The sequence below is a fragment of the Triticum aestivum genome, chromosome 2A, assembly GCF_018294505.1.
Source record: "Triticum aestivum cultivar Chinese Spring chromosome 2A, IWGSC CS RefSeq v2.1, whole genome shotgun sequence".
NCBI classification, from domain to species: Eukaryota; Viridiplantae; Streptophyta; class Magnoliopsida; order Poales; family Poaceae; genus Triticum; species Triticum aestivum.
The window spans coordinates 687099954-687119666 of NC_057797.1; the positions used below are offsets into that span (position 1 = coordinate 687099954).

A 19713-nucleotide genomic window follows, 5' to 3' on the forward strand; every position below is an offset into this window, starting at 1 on the left:
CATCGACCACCACACCGTCGCCTGCGCTAGCCCCATGCCCCGAGCAATGCGTATGCTGCTCGTTTAGCTCGTGCGCCATGGACTGCAGCCGCGAACCTACCTACAATGCCCGTCTGTGCTATCGACAGCTTCGTCAGCGCACTGATTTCTCCCTGTCGATCGACTGGCCCCGGCCGGCCGGGCCTCCGCCGCGCTCACGTTGGCCTGCCGCGACACTCCATCTCCGGGCGGTTTGCCTGCCTGCTCGTTTCTGGGCACTTGCATGCGTGCATGCCCGCCCCGCCCGGCCGTGAGATCGACCGATCCCTATCCATGGTGGCCAGTCTTCCATGGCAGGCAGCAGATCTTCCAAAGACAGCAAGACGTGGAACGTGAGCGACATTGATGTACAGTACTACATACAGATACAGGTCTCTGTCCATCACATGGACGGCATGGCCGCCGTGTCTGAATCCATGCGTGTTGATTCCGATTCCTGGCTAACATATGCTGAGCCCGACGATCATCAATCTGTTCCCTCTATTTTCGTCACCGAGGCCCCGGCTGCTCGGCACCCTAACGGCAGCGGGTCGACAGCAAGCCGGCGTGGTCCTTCCATTCTGAATCCTGAAACCATGGACGCAGGCGGTCATGATGCATCAATCATCCACTTAGGCAGCATCCATCAAGATTGCCGCGCAAAATGTGAGCTAGGATCCTGCCACATGCACGGTATCCGTCAGGAAGCGCATATGCTGTCTCATCATCTTGCCAATTAAACCTAAAGAGACCATATATGTACAAGCATTCGGCGTCCACCATGGCATGATCCATCAGCAAGCACTGACAGCGAGATCGATCGGTCGATCGATCGCGCAAAACGTGAGCCAGTAGGATCTTGTCACGTTCACGGTATCGGTGTTGGTCTGCTGTGCTAGGTGATCTATGCGTGCACTTAAATTCAACCATGATCTGATTCTGATCTATACATACATTGCAGACCATCACTATCAGCGTGCTTCTCTGCTATTGTCAGAAACGTGGGGCATTGCGAAAACATAAACTTTAAAAGCCACTATTTCGTTGTACAGGCACATGGAACATCAGCGCACAATCTCTCTGGGTGGTGGATTGGATCACCACATGCTCATATCTTCCTTTGGTAAAACCACATGCTCCAACATCTCTCTGGAAGTCTCTTCTGCCTGAATGCGCACACCTCCTACTCCTAGTCAAGCTAGAACCAAAACATGGGCAATCACAATCTTCCCATATCTCACCACATGCTACTGGATCCGACTGAATGGCTCCCCCACTGGCACAACCTTCTCGATCTCATGCTTCTACGCTCTTGACAGTTGCAAACAACCCCACATGTCCAGCATTTCCTGTGGTAACTGCATCCACACCCATGCTTGGAAACATAACAATGGGTGCAAGTTATGTGCCGCCTTAAAATCAAGGTGCATCCTCACATGCTCCGAACGCATGGCAAGACCATTTTGTTCATGCCTCGATGTCCATGAATCTCGACATCTTATCGCTTCCGCGATATTACTATCGACATTCTATGAGCGAGCCAGGATGGTGTACACTCGGTTTACCCGGTGCAGGTTCAGAGTTCAGACTAGCTAGTTTAAGTGTTTAACGTAGTCACCTTTGAAGAAACGCAAAAGCATTCCCTGCTTACAAGGGAACAGAAGACGTTTGCACAAGCAGATAAGCTCCTCTGTACTTGATTATGCCATTGTATTGGACTTTGAGTCGCCTTATGAGACTTTCGTGTGATAACATCGTGCCCAGATTAGCTTAAGGGTGAAGTAAATTCAGCTACAAGGCAGTACGATAAAACAACTAGAGAGCCCGTACTGTCAATCATACATTTTGATAACCGAAGATCAACATGAAGATAGAGTGCAGATTGAGCAATGTATATACTGTGAGGCTGTTTAACTTCGGTTCTGGCAAGAATTTAGCAATTCACCGTATATACTGATACAGTTATGCTAGTGAACAGACACCCCTGGGCCCTGGTCAAATGAAGACTTTGTATCATCATCAGGTCAAGTCTGATTGCTCTTCATGATATTTAACTTGTCACAAGGAATGTCATGTGGGGCACGTCTTACAGACGTGGGCCGCGCGGCCAGGAGCAGCCGACGGCCGCATCAGGCAAGGCGCAGGCTGGACAGGAGTCCTGATCCGGGCACATTAGTTCCTAGACTAGTTTGTTTCGTATAGGTTTCTAGTTTGTTATTAGCCCATGGGGCCTTTATATATCAGATAGTTAGCACCCTTTAGGGACAAGCAATAAAGTTATTTCCTTCTATCTTCTCCTCCCGCATCATAGAGCAGCCAGGCAAAAACCCTAGCGCTCCTATCCACCGCGACTACGAACTACGTAGTCGAGGTCCTGCTGTCTTGGGCACCGAGGCCCTTGACAACTTGGTATCAGGTTCCAGGCGATCCTCCTCCTCGTCCACGCTCCATCCGCCGGCCGCTTTCCCCCCTGTGTCCGCGCCCAGCTCCCCGACATCGCCACAATCCGCTGCCGCCTCGGTCACTTCCGGCATGGCAGAACCGACCACCGCGGATCTGGCTAAGATGATCGAGGCCTTGACGGCCACGGTGACGTCCCTGCAGTCGTCCGTCACCGCACTCCAGAAGGACAAGTCCTCCTCCTCGTCCAGCGCTGACGCCGCCCATGATGGGCAGCACCACAATGATCGGCCGCCCAGGTTCCAGAAGATGGACTTCCCCAAGTTCGACGGCAAGTCTGATCCGCTCGCCTTCATCAACAGATGCGAGTCCTTCTTCCATCAACAACGGATCGCCGAGGAGGAGAAGGTGTGGATGGCGTCCTACAATCTCGAGGGTCCTGCCCAACTATGGTATATGCAGGTCCAGCGCGACGAGGGCACACCTCCGTGGCGCCGCTTCTCCGAGCTGCTCAATCTCCGCTTCGGGCCACCGCTGCGCGCTAACCCGCTGGGCGAACTAATGGCGTGCAAACGCACGACGTCCGTCGTCGACTTCCAGGAGCGGTTTGAGGCACTCCTTCCCCGGGCAGGCACCTTATCCGAGACACAGAAAGTGCAGATCTTCACCGCGGGACTCCAGCCACCCCTCAGCCTCGACGTGGAGATCCATAACCCACAGTCCCTCGCCGTCGCCATGAGCCTCGCCCGCAAATTGGAGCTGCGCGACCAGTGCGCGCTTTCCGCCGCGCCACCGGTGCGTTTTCCACAGAAGGGCATCCTGCCGACACCAGGACCACGCCTCGCGCCCCCCGCTCCGGCCCCACCAGCCGCACCTCAGCAGGGCCACAATCTGCCGGACGGACGCCCAATCAAGCGTCTCTCCCAGACAGAGATGGAGGAACGCCGTCGCCTGGGCCTTTGCTTCAACTGTAACGAGAAGTTTGGCAGGGGCCACAACCGCGTGTGCCAGCGCATCTTTCTCCTCGACTTAGCGCCGGACGACGACGACGACGACGCGGCCTCCGCCACTGAGGATGCATCGCGGGCCGACCCTCAAATCTCGCTCCACGCGATCGCCGGCGTGCGCACGAGTGAAACCATGCAGATGCAGATTACTCTCGGAGGTGTCTCCCTCCTCGCCCTGATCGATTCAGGCTCCACCCACAACTTCATCGCCGAAGAGGCGGCCGCTCGTGCTACGTTACCGCCCCCCACCACAGAGAAGATGCGCGTCACGGTGGCCAACGGCGAGCGCGTTCCGTGCCAGGGCGCGTACCGCGTCGTGCCCTTCCGCATCGGCCACGAGGAGTTCGCGGAGGATTTCCTCGCCTTGCCGCTCGCGAGCTACGACATCGTCCTGGGACGCAGTGGCTGGCGTCGCTCGGACCGATCCTGTGGGATTTCCGAGCCCTCTCCATGACATTCTGGCGGCGGGGCCATCGGGTGTGCTGGCACGGCATTGCAGGACCGGACGGGCCAGCCCTAAAATCATGCAGCGGCCGCGACTTCCTGGACGCCATCATCACCGAGTTCGACGGCATCTTCGCCGACCCCTCCGGCGTGCCACCGCCCCGCAGCCGCGATCACGGCATCACCCTGCTACCTGGTTCCGCCCCGGTGGCCGTCCGTCCGTATCGATACCCGGCCGCGCACAAGGACGAGCTGGAGCGTCAGTGCGCCGCCATGCTCGCCCAAGGTATCATCCGTGCGAGTTGTTCCGCATTCTCGTCCCCGGTACTGCTGGTCCGCAAGGCCGACGGGTCCTGGCGCTTCTGCATCGATTATCGCGCCCTGAGCGCCATTACTGTCAAGAATGCGTTCCCGATTCCGGTGGTGGACGAACTCCTCGACGAGCTACGGCACGCTCGTTTCTTCACCAAGCTCGATTTACGTTCCGGCTACCACCAGGTGCGGATGCGTGCGGAGGACATCCCGAAGACAGCTTTCCGTACTCATGACGGCCTCTACGAGTTTCTGGTGATGCCGTTCGGACTCTGCAACGCGCCGGCCACGTTCCAGGCCCTCATGAATGATCTGCTGCGGCCATACCTGCGCCGTTTTGTTCTCGTCTTCTTTGACGACATCCTCATTTTCAGCGAGACATGGGCTGACCATCTCCGACATGTGCGCACCGTCTTCACGGTCCTGCACCAGCACCGGCTCTTCGTCAAGCGCTCCAAATGCGCGTTCGCCGTTGAATCAATCGCATACCTGGGTCACACCATCTCCGCTGCAGGCGTGGCCATGGATCCGGAAAAGGTGCAGGCAGTGGCGGACTGGCCGCAACCACGCTCGGCGCGCGCGGTTCGGGGCTTTCTCGGCCTTGCGGGGTACTACCGCAAGTTTGTCAAGGACTTTGGCGTGGTTGCCGCGCCCCTGACGGCCCTCCTTCGCAAGGATGGTTTCTCTTGGTCGCCGGAGGCGGCAGCAGCTTTTAACACCCTCAAGACGGCAATCACCACGGCTCCCGTCCTCGCGTTACCGGATTTTACACGGCCGTTCATCGTCGAGTGTGACGCATCGACGTACGGTTTCGGGGCCGTCCTTCTTCAGGACCACCACTCGGTGGCTTTCTTTAGCCGGCCAGCCGCGCCACGTCACCGTTCCCTGGCAGCGTATGAACGGGAACTCATCGGCCTGGTGCTCGCGATTCGCCACTGGAGGCCGTACCTATGGGGGCACCAGTTTGTGGTAAAAACGGATCATTACAGCCTCAAATTTCTGCTTGACCAGCGTTTGGCCACCATCCCTCAGCATCATTGGGTTGGCAAACTCCTGGGATTCGACTTTACGGTGGAGTACAAGGCAGGTAGTACCAACACGGTGGCGGATGCACTTTCCCGCCGCGACACGGAGGAGACGACGATCATGGCGGTCTCGGGGCCTCGTTTCGACTTCATCAATCGCCTCCGGCAAGCGACGTCCACTGATCCGGCGCTCGTCACACTGCGGGAGGATATCACGGCAGGTGCGCGGCAACAGCCTTGGGCGCTCTCCGACGGCCTCGTTACTTTCAACGGCCGCCTCTACATTCCGCCGTCATCCCCGCTACTCCAGGAGATTCTCAGTGCCGTGCACGATGATGGGCATGAAGGCGTCCTGCGCACATTGCATCGTCTCCGCCGCGATTTCCACGCACCTAACCTTCGCAAGACGGTGCAGGAGTACGTCCGCAATTGCGGTACTTGCCAGCGGTACAAGTCCGAGCACTTGCACCCCGCTGGGCTGCTACTGCCGCTGCCGGTGCCCACGGGCGTGTGGACTGACATCGGCATCGACTTCGTGGAAGCGCTTCCTCGAGTAGGCGGGAAGTCTGTCATCCTCACCGTGGTGGATCGCTTCAGCAAGTATTGCCATTTTGTGGCGTTAGCCCACCCATACACGGCAGAGTCAGTGGCACAGGTGTTCTTCGCTGAGGTTGTTCGTCTCCATGGCGTGCCGCAGTCCATGGTCTCTGACCGCGACCCCGTCTTCACCTCCGCGTTTTGGCGAGAGCTCATGCGCCTCACGGGGACAAAGCTGCACATGACGTCAGCATTTCACCCACAGTCGGATGGTCAAACGGAGGCTGCTAACAAGATCATTGTGATGTATTTACGGTGTCTTACCGGGGATCGTCCCAAGCAGTGGCTCCGGTGGCTTCCCTGGGCTGAGTACATATACAACACCGCCTACCAGACAGCAACCCAAGAGACTCCGTTCAAGCTTGTGTATGGCCGTGACCCTCCCACTATTCGCTCTTACGAGCCCGGCGACACACGGGTAGCTGCAGTGGCCAGGAGCATGGCTGAGCGCGACGAACTTATCGAGGACGTCCGCTATCGTCTACAACAGGCACAGGCGGTCTATAAGTCCTACTACGACAGACGTCATCGGGACATTCGGCATGAGGTGGGCGATTGGGTTTGGCTTCGCCTTCGACAGCGCGCCGCGTCCTCTCTCAACTTGCCAACCAGGGGCAAGCTCAAGCCACGATTCTATGGGCCGTACCGCATTTCAGAAGTGATCAACGACGTGGCATACCGTCTTGAGCTTCCGGCACGCTCGCGCCTCCATGACGTGTTCCACGTGGGCCTCCTCAAGAAGTTCTTCGGCATTCCTCCAACTACACCGCCGGGATTGCCTTCGATCCACAACGGGGCGGCTGTTCCAGAACCAGAGCGCGTGACTCGTGCGCGCCTAGCACGCGGCGTTCGCCAGCTACTCGTCCACTGGAAGGGTGAAGCAGCTTCGTCAGCTACATGGGAGGATCTTGACAGTTTCGTCGAGCGCTACCCCGCTTTTCAGCTCGAGGACGAGCTGCTCGTCGAGGGGGGGAGAGATGTCATGTGGGGCACGTCTTACAGACGTGGGCCGCGCGGCCAGGAGCAGCCGACGGCCGCATCAGGCAAGGCGCAGGCTGGACAGGAGTCCTGATCCGGGCACATTAGTTCCTAGACTAGTTTGTTTCGTATAGGTTTCTAGTTTGTTATTAGCCCATGGGGCCTTTATATATCAGATAGTTAGCACCCTTTAGGGACAAGCAATAAAGTTATTTCCTTCTATCTTCTCCTCCCGCATCATAGAGCAGCCAGGCAAAAACCCTAGCGCTCCTATCCACCGCGACTACGAACTACGTAGTCGAGGTCCTGCTGTCTTGGGCACCGAGGCCCTTGACAAGGAATGGCATTATATTTGTATAATTGCATCCACCAGTTGCAGTTCACACATATTATATTTTGAGCTAAAAGAAATTGTTTGTTTCTCAACTAATTTGCCCCCTGGAACTGGAACCTCCCATCATTTAGGTGCATTATCATCCCATAAACAAGAAGAGTCCTCGTTTCGTTGACAAAATAAATATTTTTCTGCTGAGAAAAAACTCCTGCCACTTCCCTTGCATTACCAACAATGATGAGCTGCTGATCATCAGCATAAACCAAACACGCGGTCTGACCTCAAAATTTGAATGATTCGTCATTCAAGCATATAGACTAATGGGGCAGAGATGATGCAGCATTGATCAAAACGTCCTTTGCGTTCCACAGACGGTCCCTCAGTTGAGTCAGCTCCATTTCATCAGACGCCAAATAATTAAAACCCTATGAAATACTACTGTAATTGTTTCCTTCTCGCCCAGTTGCTGCAACTCTGGAGAAAAACTCACACGACTTGCCTGGAAAGGACAGCGATGTTTTGCACGTCCTTCCCTTGTTTTCCATGGACCAGGCTTGTTTTTCGCAGCTCAGACTTTTCACATTTTTGACTGGACCACTAAGGAATGCCGATTTCTAGATGTTCTATCCAGGTTTTTGGCTGCGATCTGATCTCGACGTGCACCAACAAAACCCCGTCTCTAGCTTGAAAAGGGAATTGTTTTATCTACTTAATGAATACGCATGCCGGGTTTTCGCAAAAGCTTTTTTGTTGTGCGCATCAATCGAGCGGAGAAAAAAGAACGAAAGATGAATTATGCTCCACAAAATTCAGAAACTGGCTTCAAATGCACTTGATTCAAAAGTGGACGGCCACGTGAGGCGCACATGCGGCGACTCGGTAGCGGCAACCGCCAGCAGTTTCTGATGCAAACAATGTTAGCGCTAATTAACTAGACTGAAAAATGGGGGTGCAAATGGATCTGTGTGTGGAATTTGTGGATCCGATGCAAGTACTGGTACTATTTAGTACTAAAATTAGGCGGCATCTGAAGGTGGTACGTCCGTCCTTGCAGGTACCGCAAGGCCAATGGGCAATGGCCGGCGACCCCATCATCAATGGCGATTATGACCCTGTTTGGATCATATGGGGTTAGAGCTAGTTTGGGTTAGTTTAGGGCTTAAATAACCTAAAAATATCCAAACATGGAGGGTTAGAGTGGGTTAGTTTCATCTAACCCAACTATCCCGGTGAAGAGGTGCTTATTTGAGTTAGAGTGGGTTAAAAAATAACTCTAACTCTAACTGTGTTAGAGTATCCAAACAGGGCCTATATAGATTATAAACTATTCGGCCCGGCCTCCGCGGACGGACGCTCCATTACTGGCTCTTTGACACCTCGCGACGTGCAAGCCACATGCCGCTCGCCTCACACATGGCTGCCCGTAGAGGCTGGCTCGTACGTCACCATAGGCATAGCCTATGAACCCTAACAGTAACTGCTTCAGACGGTTAACTGTCGAAGCTAGTTCACACTCCAAAAAGCTGCTTGCTACCGTATTATTGCTAGTGATCGGCTAGACAATTGGACATTGCATGTTAGTGAAAATTCAGTTTGTCAAACAGTTCTGCAGTACATATTTTTCCTAACATGAAAATTGACTGGGAGTCTGGGACGAAGCCATTGCTTCTAGAGGTCAAGTAAGCCGTCCATCACGACGATCGGGATACATGCGTCAGGAAGTGAGGCCATGTTCTTGGCAAGTAAACAAACAGCGCATCTGTAGACTTTCAGGGAGGCCGATCGAGGGGGTCTGCATATCTCTATTCCAAAGCGTCTCGGGCTGAACAGTCTCGTGCTCCTAACCGAAGATTAGATTTCAGCCTGCAGTAGTGTAGCTGCTACTACGAAACTAGTATGAGGTGGACCTGATCTAACGGAACGGGACGCATCGGGATGCGAGGAGAAGCAAGCAACATCTTCTTCCCATCGAGATGCTCGCTGTTGGACCAGAGAAACCTTTGGAGACGAGAGGATCCGTCCATTCAAGGTCGGCGGGCGACGAGATGCGTGCAAGTGCTGCAGCAGCGCCCACTTTTCTCGCTCGGAGACTCGTGCAAGCTTGAGGGAATCTCATCATCACTACCCGGCTTGCAAAAGAGAGGCCGCTTTTCCTTTTGGTTCGGGCTCCCGAGAAAGGTCGATGAATGAAAGCGTGGCACACAACAACTAACGGAAAAGCAGAGGGATATGGGACTACAGATCTCCCGTGGATAAGCATGATTAGTTTTTTCCAAGGGAAAGTAAGATCGGTTTTTTTACGTAAGATAAGAAAGTACTTGGATTTGTTAGATCCTCGTCCGTTCAAAAAGCAAGATCCTCCGTTCGGTTGTGCGATGCAGCTCGTTTTTACAACGACGTACCCTCGAATGCCCCGTGGAAATCACAACAGAAACACACACAAGAACTAAAAGGGGCAAACTGAACTGAACCACAAACAGTCACCTTGCATATCTGAAGGTATTGTGCTGTGCCGGCCAGCCTGAACATGAGGGGCAAACGCAAGGAAATTAAGGAAGCACATGAATGCAGACCAGCCGACTGATGAGGGGCACGACCCTGACGACAGACAGCAGCCGGGTCCTGCATTGCGTTGCGCCGGTGCAGCCGTGCAGGTACGGTGCGGCGCGATCGACGGGAACAGTGGCCTTCATGAATCTGGGTGCCGTGTTTGTCCCTACTGGTACTGTATGTCACCTAGCTTCGTCGTACAGTTGGTCGCCAGTTTTGCTTTGCACCGTACAAGTGTTAGCCGATGCTCAGATAACGGCTCCAGAGTGCACGCTTTGCCTCATGTGACGAGCAGTGGACAGGCAGTAAAAGGCGCCAAAAACGTCACTGTGGACTTTTTTTTTCACAAAAAATAGTTGTGTGCATGTGGCGACTGTTTTTCTTCTTCTTTCCAGCATTGGATCGAATTGCAGTACGTTACTCCGATTGATCCAAAGGTGGCATTCATTTCACCAGAGGGTACAGCAGGTACGTGGTAGTACTACAACACATGCGCGCCAATAGTCAAGTGAAGATTATTTTACAACAACGGCCGGCTGCCATAGAAGATGTACGCACGCGAAATATGTAAAGGCAACCCATAACTGCAGCGTATCGAACGGAACATTCAAAATCTTTCCGGTGACATCGCAACAGACCCCTGATAAAATGGGCAACAACAAATCAATCAATCAAGAGAGAAAAAAGATCATCGCCCTTCATTTTTCACATCAATCTTTCCATATGATTCCATCAATGGCGCAGTCCGCATGCATGCATTACACCATTCACCCGGCTAATCCAGATCATCATCGGAGAAAGAATGCGGGCAGTGGTAATGATAATTCCTAGTAAGAAAAAAACCGTGGGGGGAGATACCGTACGTCGAATCATCCCTCACCATCACGACGCTGGAAAAACACGACCGACGAAGAAGAAGAAGAAAAATGGAGAACAGAACTTTTTTTTTTCGTGGGAGAGGATGGTAGTCAGGTACTTCTAACGGTGGCCGGCGAGCGACGACGGGGCTCCGGCGGCCGGCCGGGCCGGGCTTATCTGCAGAGGGAGTTGTTGGGGGTGCCGACGTCGGCGGCGGCGATGGCGAACTCGGCGCTGCAGTAGCAGAAGGCGGCGTTGTCCTTGTTCTTGCCGCCGGCGCGGCCCTTGTCGACGGCGCGGAGGATGGCCTCGAAGGCGGGCACGTCGCAGGGGATGCGGAGCAGGCCCTCCTGCTGGAACCCGAACTCCTCCTCGGCCTCCCGGAGCAGCGCCGCGAACGCCTGGTGCTTGAGGTACTCGGTCGGGATCACGAACCGCCGCATCGCCGGGCCCACCGACACCGCCAGGTGCCCCTTGGGCGGCGGCCCCGACGACGCCGCCGACGACGGCGGGCTCTCCGTGAAGGACAGCGTCCGCTTCAGGAACTTCTTGGCCTTGCTCTCGCCGTTGCCTCCGGCGGTGACCGTGGCGACGGCGGGCGTGCTGGCCGCCGCCGCGTCGGACTTGGAGGCGACGGAGAGCTTGCGCCACTTCTTGAGCATCTGCTGCAGCCGCACGATCTCCGTGATCTTGTTCGACTTCTTGCCCCCGAGCTGCTCCATCTCCGGCGCTCCGACGGAAGATCTCCGGGCGGTGGTCTCCTTTCCTCCTTCTTCTACGGGATTTCGGGCTCTGGTTTGGGTGTGGCGTTGATGTTGCTGTTGCTGTTGCGCTGCTTGGGGCCGTTCGTCGAGGGGGCATTTAAAGGGGGGAGGGGGCCGGTGGGGCCCACCGGCGGTGTAGGGTTTCCGTGAGGGGTAGCGGCAGTTTCTACTGTTTCTATTTTATTATGATTATTATGATGATGATTGTGGATTTTTTTTATTTCTCTGAATAATGGAGTTGTTAATTATGTTGAGATGAGGTTTTGTGAATGCCAGTTCGAAGCGTCTGAATGGACCTGCGTTTGTTATTGGCACCTTGGTTGGGGAAATGTGTGCTGGCCAGCAACTGACCGGCGAAAATTTAACCGAGATTATTTTTGCTCTTCACGCAGTGTCATGTGTTGCGCTTTGACTTGGATTTGTGGACGGTTAGGGTAGCCTTTTTATCCAAGGGTAGATCGGAAATGAAGTGTATAGTCGTAACCCTCTTGGATTTTACCCTATTGTTTTTTTATCAAAGGTAGATCGAGATGATGTTTTTTCCTTCGTCCTCGAAGGATAGTAGCCCCTTGTTATTAACCGAAAGTTTGTTAGGGTCGTACGGTGAAAGTGGATAAAAATGTTTTTTTTGTAACTATAGTTTGGGAAAAGGGATCTAAATCTACTATAAAGGTTCACTGAATGTACAAAGCAGCACCACAAACATGATAAGAATTACATTGAGATTCATGGGCCATCGGATGACCACGGCCGCTAGTAGATTGAGCTGCTCACGCGTCATTATTGCCACTCCCTTACAAGAGCCGGCTTGACCATGTCATTGATAGTCGGAAAGTCTTCATACACATGCCAATAAGGATCGAGGTCCCAAAGTTGCAATTGTTGCCATTAAACCCTTCAATGGATCATACCAAATCTAGTCGTCTCGCACGTACATAAAAGAGAAAAGTATACTTTTCATCCCTCAATTCTTGGAAGTCAAGATTTGGTCCCTTAACTTTAAAACCGGACAACTTGCGTCCTTAACTACTGAAACCGGCCAAGATTCATCCCTGGTCACGGTTTGACCGTTTTTTGTGATGTCCCAACCCGATTTTGACCGTGCCGACTCAAATTCGCGTACCTTTTCCAAGTCCGCTTAATGTTTTCAAATTCCGGTACTTTTTTCAAATACGTGAACTTTTTAAGAATTTGTGTACTTTTTCCAAATCTGCGTACTTTTTCCATGTTCACGTACTTTTTTAAATCCACGTACTTCTTTAAAGTTCATGTGGTTTTTTTCAAATTCATGTAATTTTTAAAAATTGACATACTTATTCATATTCATGTATATTTTTTTGGATTTGAAAATTTTATGCGAACTTAAAAACATACGCGGATTTGAATATCCTTTACGCGAATAAGAAAACAAATGTGTGGACTTGAAAAATTATGTCAACTTGGAACAAGTATGTGAATTTCAAACAAAGTTCATGGATTGGAAAAGGAACACGGATTTGAAAAAAATACACGAACTTTAAAAAGTATGCGGATTTGAAACAAGTACGTGAATTTCAAAAACAGTTCATGGATTTGAAAAAAAATACTTGGATTCAATAAAATTACACGAACTTGAAAAAAATACACTGATTTGAGAAAAGCATGCAAATTAAAAAAATTCATGGATTTGTAAAAAGTACACAAATTTCAAAATAGTTCACGGATTTGAAAAAAGGTATGTTTATTTTTGAAAAAATTACACGACCTTGAAAAAACTATGTGGATCTGAAAAGAGTATGTGAATGTCAAAAAGTTCATGGATATGAAAAAATTACGTGAATTTTAGTCAGCAACGGTCAAAACGGGGGTCAGTCGGCACCAAAACCGGTCAAAATCGAGAGCAGGGACAAACCTTGTCCGGTTTCGTTAGTTGGGGGTGCAAGTTGTCTGGTTTTAGAGTTGAGGGACCAAATCTAGACTTCATCAAAAGTTAAGAGACGAAAAGTATACTTTTCTCTACATAAAAAAACCCTAACATCACCTCTCCAAGGATACAACATGTTCTACACCGGAGATCCATCGACTCTGTCCTGGTGGATCAGCTCGAAGACCAGGGGTCGAAGAAGAATCACCACCATCCGCCATGGCGCCGCCCCCGCGAGGACTAAAAAACCTAACCTAAAATATTGGTTGCATCGAAGCACGAGAAATTCCCCCTCCCCTTGCTGGCCACCAGAGCGGCATACATATGAGATGGTAGTCCACGGGCTCATCGACGAAGCCTGGAGGGAACGAAGTTTTGCCCTAGCCGCCACAATAGAAGGGGAAGGGATAGATAGCCATGGACAATACTTTGGTCATCGAGCTTTTTTTTGACAGAATAAATAATTCCACTCCTCAAACACCGAAAATATAATGTTAAAACATATTTTTCTGGAGCGGATAAAAACTATCAGTAAAAATGTAATAGACCTTTTTTTTTTGGAGCTGAATAGTAATGGACTCTTAACCACTCGTATCCTCCCAGGCTTTGTGACGACTCTTGGCCGTGGTCTCCACCTATCGAATAGCCCTACAGAGATCCTCTGTACACGCACCAGCTTCCTTCATCCTTTCTGCCTTCTTAACAGTCGTCCGATAGGTCGACGGCGCATCGGTGGAGTGGAGAGCGGCCGATGCGGCGCCGTCGAGTGGCCAGGGCAGCCAACCGTCCGTTGCAGCATCCGCATCCTCTGGCTCGCTCGATTTGCCTGCTTTTCTCCGCTGTCGATGTGAATGAAAATAGGTGAGGCATCCATGGCCAAGGCGAATCCCTGGATGCCCATACATGAGGTCGGCTCTGTTACAATGCGTGCAGATCACGAAGAGAGAACAAGGAATAACGCAAGGAAATTCGAAGGCGAAGAAAAGGAATAACACATGAATGAAAATCTACTGTTGCCTAAACTACAGGATACTTTCTGGGAGCTCCTCCGGACACGTATCCCAGCAGCGACTTTCTCCTTCAACAGTTGCATCCTTCAACAATTGTGATAAAGGAACTCGCAAAAGGAAAAAGTGATATAGAGGAGCTTGCCCGATTTAAACCGGCTCATTTTTAGGTTGTGACTGGGTAACTTTATTTTTGATAGCAATGTATTGTGAGAGAAAAAAAGGCACCCTGGAATAGTTGGATAGCCAAGTGAAAAGAAAAGGTGAGGCTAGTCTAAAGTCTTTATTGTTTTTTTAGAATACATAGGAGCATGCATATCATGTACTCCCTCGGTTGACAAATATAAGTCGTTCTAGAGATTCTAATAGGTGACTACATACAAAGCAAAATGAGTAAACCTACACTCTTTTTTTTAGGGGAGGAAGGGATTTATATCAATTAATCTGGACCGCAGCAATCCAGTTCACACAACTTTACAACCCTTTCAGTGCCGGACCCTAACCATACGACCGTCTTCATCTCACATCTACCCAACTGAGCTAAGTGATGGCTAACAAGATTACATCCTCTCCTAATAGACTTAACTAGTATCTCTCTTCCTCCTCTCATAGTGGAGGCAAATTAACTGAACCTACACTCTAAAATATGTCTACATACATTCGTATGTTGTAGTTCATTTAAAACGGCTAAAAAGACTTATATTTAGGAATGGAGGGAGTATATTTAGAGCCCCCGCAAAAAAATATTTAGAGAAGAGAGGGTAAAGAAATTCACCCACAAGCATACTCTTAATCACTCACCGCATCAGATATGACATCCGAGGGCAAGGATTGCGCCCACATGTTATTGAACTATTCAGGGGCTGCAACAATATGGACAAGGATTGCGCCCACATGTTATTCAACTATTCAGGGATTGCAACAGTTTGGTGCACGTTTGGCACCGCATGGGTTTCTCTTTGTGATTTTTTGGAAGACTAGGGATGTAGGCGCGACAAAAGTTCTTCACAGCGGTGATCAATCAACTATCAATAATGTTAGCTAACATCATTCATCAATTTCTCTCTGTGGTCTCACCGCTTTAAGCCATCGAAGCAAAATATGACCACAACCCAATTGCCACTCACGCTTTTGTAATATTTGGTCCTCAGGGGAACCTCGCTTGTAATAACATTAGCTAATATCGATGATTTCACTCCATGGTTTCTCAGGATTAGGTCATTAGAGCAAAAGATAAATGGCTCCCAAAAAGAGAGAGCGGAAGACAACAAGAAACCAGTGGCATGATTATCTACCCCCATGAAATTCTTGATCTTTAATATGTAGTATATTCTCTCTCTTTTTTTCGGCTGAAATATGTAAGTATATTCAGGTGAGGACCCCCCTCCCCCCTTCCACCTCCGACATGGTGGCCAACCTTAAAAAGGCGAGTTGGTGTCATCGTTTGCTTCTCGTGTATCACATCATCACCATGCGAATAGACACATTTCTATTTAGAAAAAGAGGTTTATATGTGTGCTAATCGCCAGGTGCCATTCTGGAGTCACCTAACTTTTCTGCCTCGCGCGAGGCCAAACGTGGGGCGACGTGAGGAGCACGACGACAAGCGTTGACCCCAACGAGGCTGAGCCAGAACCTGTCGGGGACGACACTAAAAGCGACAACGAGTTGCGAAGCCCCAAGCGAAGGCGAGGAAGCGGGTCGTGGAGGTGCAGAGATGGTCACAGACGGCGGTGGGGGAAGGTTGACGGGAGGGCGGGGCCGTCAGGCGGAGGTGCACGACAACGTCCATCGGCCGTGGGGAGTGGATGTGGGGCAGATTGGGGCATGCGGAAGGGAGAAGAAGATAACCCGTTGGATCCAATGGCCCAGAAAATCGACCCAACATGGAATTTTTTTGAGGCGTTTTCCTTCTCAAAACATGTAGGTGCCCTTCAAGGTGGCCAAGTGCACCCCCACATTATCCTACACCTTCCAAATTTTAGGCATGTCTTCTCCAGTTGTACTCTTTCCGTTCTGAATTACTCGTCGCAGAAATGGATGTATCTAGATGTATTTTAGTTCTAGATACATCCATTCCTGAGACGAGTAATTTGGAACGGAGGGAGTAGCATCTTGGAAGGCTCAGATCCCACTAAAACAGCTCTAAAATTACCACGACCCCCACCGGCAATATTCAGTCAAACGAGGCCGCATCAACCGTTGCCTCGACCAATGGGCCGTTGACCATCCCATCCCATCGCCCTCGCCTGCAACAGATCTACGGCAGCTCAGGTGTCAGAGAGGAGCCTCTGCGTTTTTGGACGGCCGGGGAATCCAGCGCCCCAGCATGTCCATGGACTCGACCCCATCATCCTTCTCCAACTGGGCGTGGACGGAGAGAGGCGTTGTACGGACCGACCCATTCACACCGGAACATGCATTCATACGGCCGGTGAGCCTAGTGCATACATGTGATCAACTCCGCCTAATAATGCTTCCACCGGCTAAGCAATGATATTATATATGCTTTCAGCTCCGCCAGCTCGTGATTGCGCTAATCATTTCGGCGGTTGGCGATGGCCATTGACTTGCTCGAATAGCTCTGGCAGTACTGTACGGTCCTCTCAGATTTCGGGATCTACCGCCGGGCATCGTCGCCGGTCTAACCTAATTTGATAATAATTTCAGTCTCACCGACTGCGGTGGTTTGGGTTGATGCCCGACTAAACATACCCATCCGGTGGTTAAAGGTGGAAAATGTCTCTTGCCAAGGGGTTCGTTGCATTGCATCGTCGATGATTGTGGAGGGAAGTAGGTTGCCGGTGATAATCGTACTGCGTGTTTTGGTTCACTGCCTGCCGGGCTAATCATTTGGTTGGTAAGATCGATCGATTGCTTGCCCAGTTGCCCTCACGACGTGCGACAGGCAACCAAACGGCCGGAACAAAATCGACCGTCGATCATCTGCGCCGCAACGGCAGAATCTCTGATATTTTTCTTCTACTTCGTTCGTTGCAGCAAGGTTTTGTCTCTTCGATCAGTTGTCCTGTTGTTCATCGCTAATCATTACAGCTCGATCCATGGATCTATTCGCCAAAGCTCAAAGTTAAAATACTTACCAGAAGGCAGGGTACGTGAAAGCATCGCATTTCCTTAAACCCCAAGCAGCAGCTACTCCAGGAAGTAACATGACGCACGCTCACTTCATGACAAGTGGACTCTGTCTCTTAGTGACTTGGTCGCAGGCCTGCCGAGATCCCAAATGTACACAGTGTGTTCCGCATTTGCAAACTAGTCGCAAATTGCAGCGAGGCGGCACGTGAAATACTTGAAGCTCCAAGTAAGATATGCGCACCCTCTGTACGCGCAGTTGCACCCCTAATTAGACCGCAATTAACAAACCAAGCAGAACACAATTATAAATTTATAATGGCGCCAAGTACAAGTGGCTGTACTTTGATCCGTCGATTCGATCTACCTCCATCATGTTGCTACACCATCATCCAGAGACTTCTTAAATGTCTGATTCATTAGAGTTGCAACATGCAGCTCACAACACATACAGGCATACAACACAAATTAACGCATATACTTCTAAGAGTTATCACGTATGTGTATACAAAAGATGAATTAGATTACGCCTAGATTAGCATCGACGATGCAGCTATCTCTGTCACCCATCCGGTCCACTGCATGCTACTTGGACTTAAATTAGTATCATATGATAAAACAGTGCTAATTATAAGGTCACAAGTGGGGCTTTGAAGGGAGTTTGTCTTCCTGAAAGCCATTTGAAATCCCGTTTGGCATTACAGTGATCTCTGCTGGCGATGAGTAAAATTGATACTATAATGTGATGGGAGTCCCGGTTTTGTGATGGTAGGTTAGTACCGAACATGGTGCAATTTGCAAAGAACATGGCGTATATGTGCTCCACTAGATAGGACTAGGAGACACCTCGATCGATCTTAAATTTTGAGATCTACTAGTTGTTGTGGCCCTTTCAAACAAATCCTCTCGTGATGCGCATGCACCATGTAAATTACTAGTTCCCGCATCAACTTGGTTGATCATCTCTGTAATGCAGTAGTTTTGTGACTGAACATGATGAAATAATTTGCAAGGAACATGGTACTATATATGTAACTCCACTAGACATGTACTCTGTAAATTACTAGTTCCTGCATCAACTTGGTTAATCATCTCTGTAAAGTAGGGTTAGGACTAGCCTTATCGACCTACTATCTGCAAGCAACAAGTAATTAACTCCATCTTGTTCTGCAAGCAACAAGTAATTAACTCCATCTTAACAAGTTAAACCAGGTGTAAACAGCCCACTGCTTCCAGGGCCTTGGCCAAAGCTGAAGAGATTCGCTGGTGGCGCGGGAGCCCGAAGTTTTGACCAGCAGCGCCTGCACTGCACGCCGAGGCCGGTGCGATGCTGCGTGCAAAAACAGTAGCATCGGGAGGCGCAAACCTGCGCCGCTTCTCAGAGCACTACTGAGTACTGACGGTCAGTACTCCCTCCATTCCACAATGTAGTGCTTCCTCTATCCACGTGTTTTAACTTTGACCGTAAATTTAACTACCAAGACCGATTGCGGCGCGAGCAAAAATTATATCAGTGAATTCGTATTTGAAAGAAGTTTTCAATTATATAATTTTTTCTCCCACCGCAGTTGGTCTTGTTGGTTAAATTTATGGTCAAAGTTGGACATCGGGAAGCGCGGGCGTACTATATTTTGGAATGGAGGGAGTAGTAAAATTTAGTTAGGGCACACAGTCAAACCCTAGCTAGCTAGGCATAGCCGGCCGGCCACCTCGCGCCGGTCGAGTCTTCCCCGTGCCGTACGTGGCCGGGTCAGGGTGGTTCGTTTTGTCGTCGACGACCAACGGTCAATAGTATATCCAATGATACTTGACTTGGAAAAGTGGAGTCGTGACTTGGAAAAATTGAGCACGCCAGAGATGGATGGATGGTGCCGTGCGTCTGTCTTTGTCAAGAATCATGCATGCATGGCTTCTTGGCTCGATTGGACCGGACTGTATGCATGCGATGTCCGTTCCAGATGATGCATTTTCCGAGAGGGAGGAGAGGACGCACTGTTTCCGGGAGAAGTGTCAGTCGTTGCTCTTGCTGTCTTGCACGAACGAGAGGGACAACATCAGAAAGGGACACGCACGCGAGACAGTTGAAACTTGAAAGTCACGCCTAGCTAGCTTTTAGCTTTAGCTAGCCAGCCGGTGAAAGTTGAATATGCATGTTATCGACGACGACCCACGTAGCTAGCTAGGGTTCAGGTCTTGTTGCTTGTTGGAGAACTGTTGCTTGCCTGGATGAGTGGTCGTCGTCGTGGAAGGTAGCTAGCTACGGCGCGCCGGAACTTACATACGTAGGTGCGTCCTGCTGAATGTTCAGCACATCAATCTTGTACCGTAGCTAGAGATCGGTTCCTACTCACCTTTAGGAATTGGGTAGACCGGTTGAGGTCAAGCCGGCCGTCAAGGAGAGAAAGCTAGCTCCCCGCAAAGAA

At 50.7% G+C, this 19713-nt stretch overlaps 1 protein-coding gene across 1 annotated transcript; it reads right to left on the reverse strand.

The window, feature by feature from the left end:
- Positions 1-10341: 10341 nt before the first annotated feature.
- Positions 10342-11349, reverse strand: LOC123185943 (auxin-responsive protein SAUR72). The gene has a single exon (XM_044597748.1). The coding sequence runs from the start codon at positions 11243-11245 to the stop codon at positions 10697-10699; it is 549 nt and encodes a 182-aa protein (XP_044453683.1). The 5' UTR covers positions 11246-11349; the 3' UTR covers positions 10342-10696.
- Positions 11350-19713: the final 8364 nt, after the last annotated feature.

Bases quoted from the DNA above. Each gene is read 5' to 3' on its own strand.
- LOC123185943 (XM_044597748.1), bottom strand. From the start codon at position 11,245: ATGGAGCAGCTCGGGGGCAAGAAGTCGAACAAGATCACGGAGATCGTG.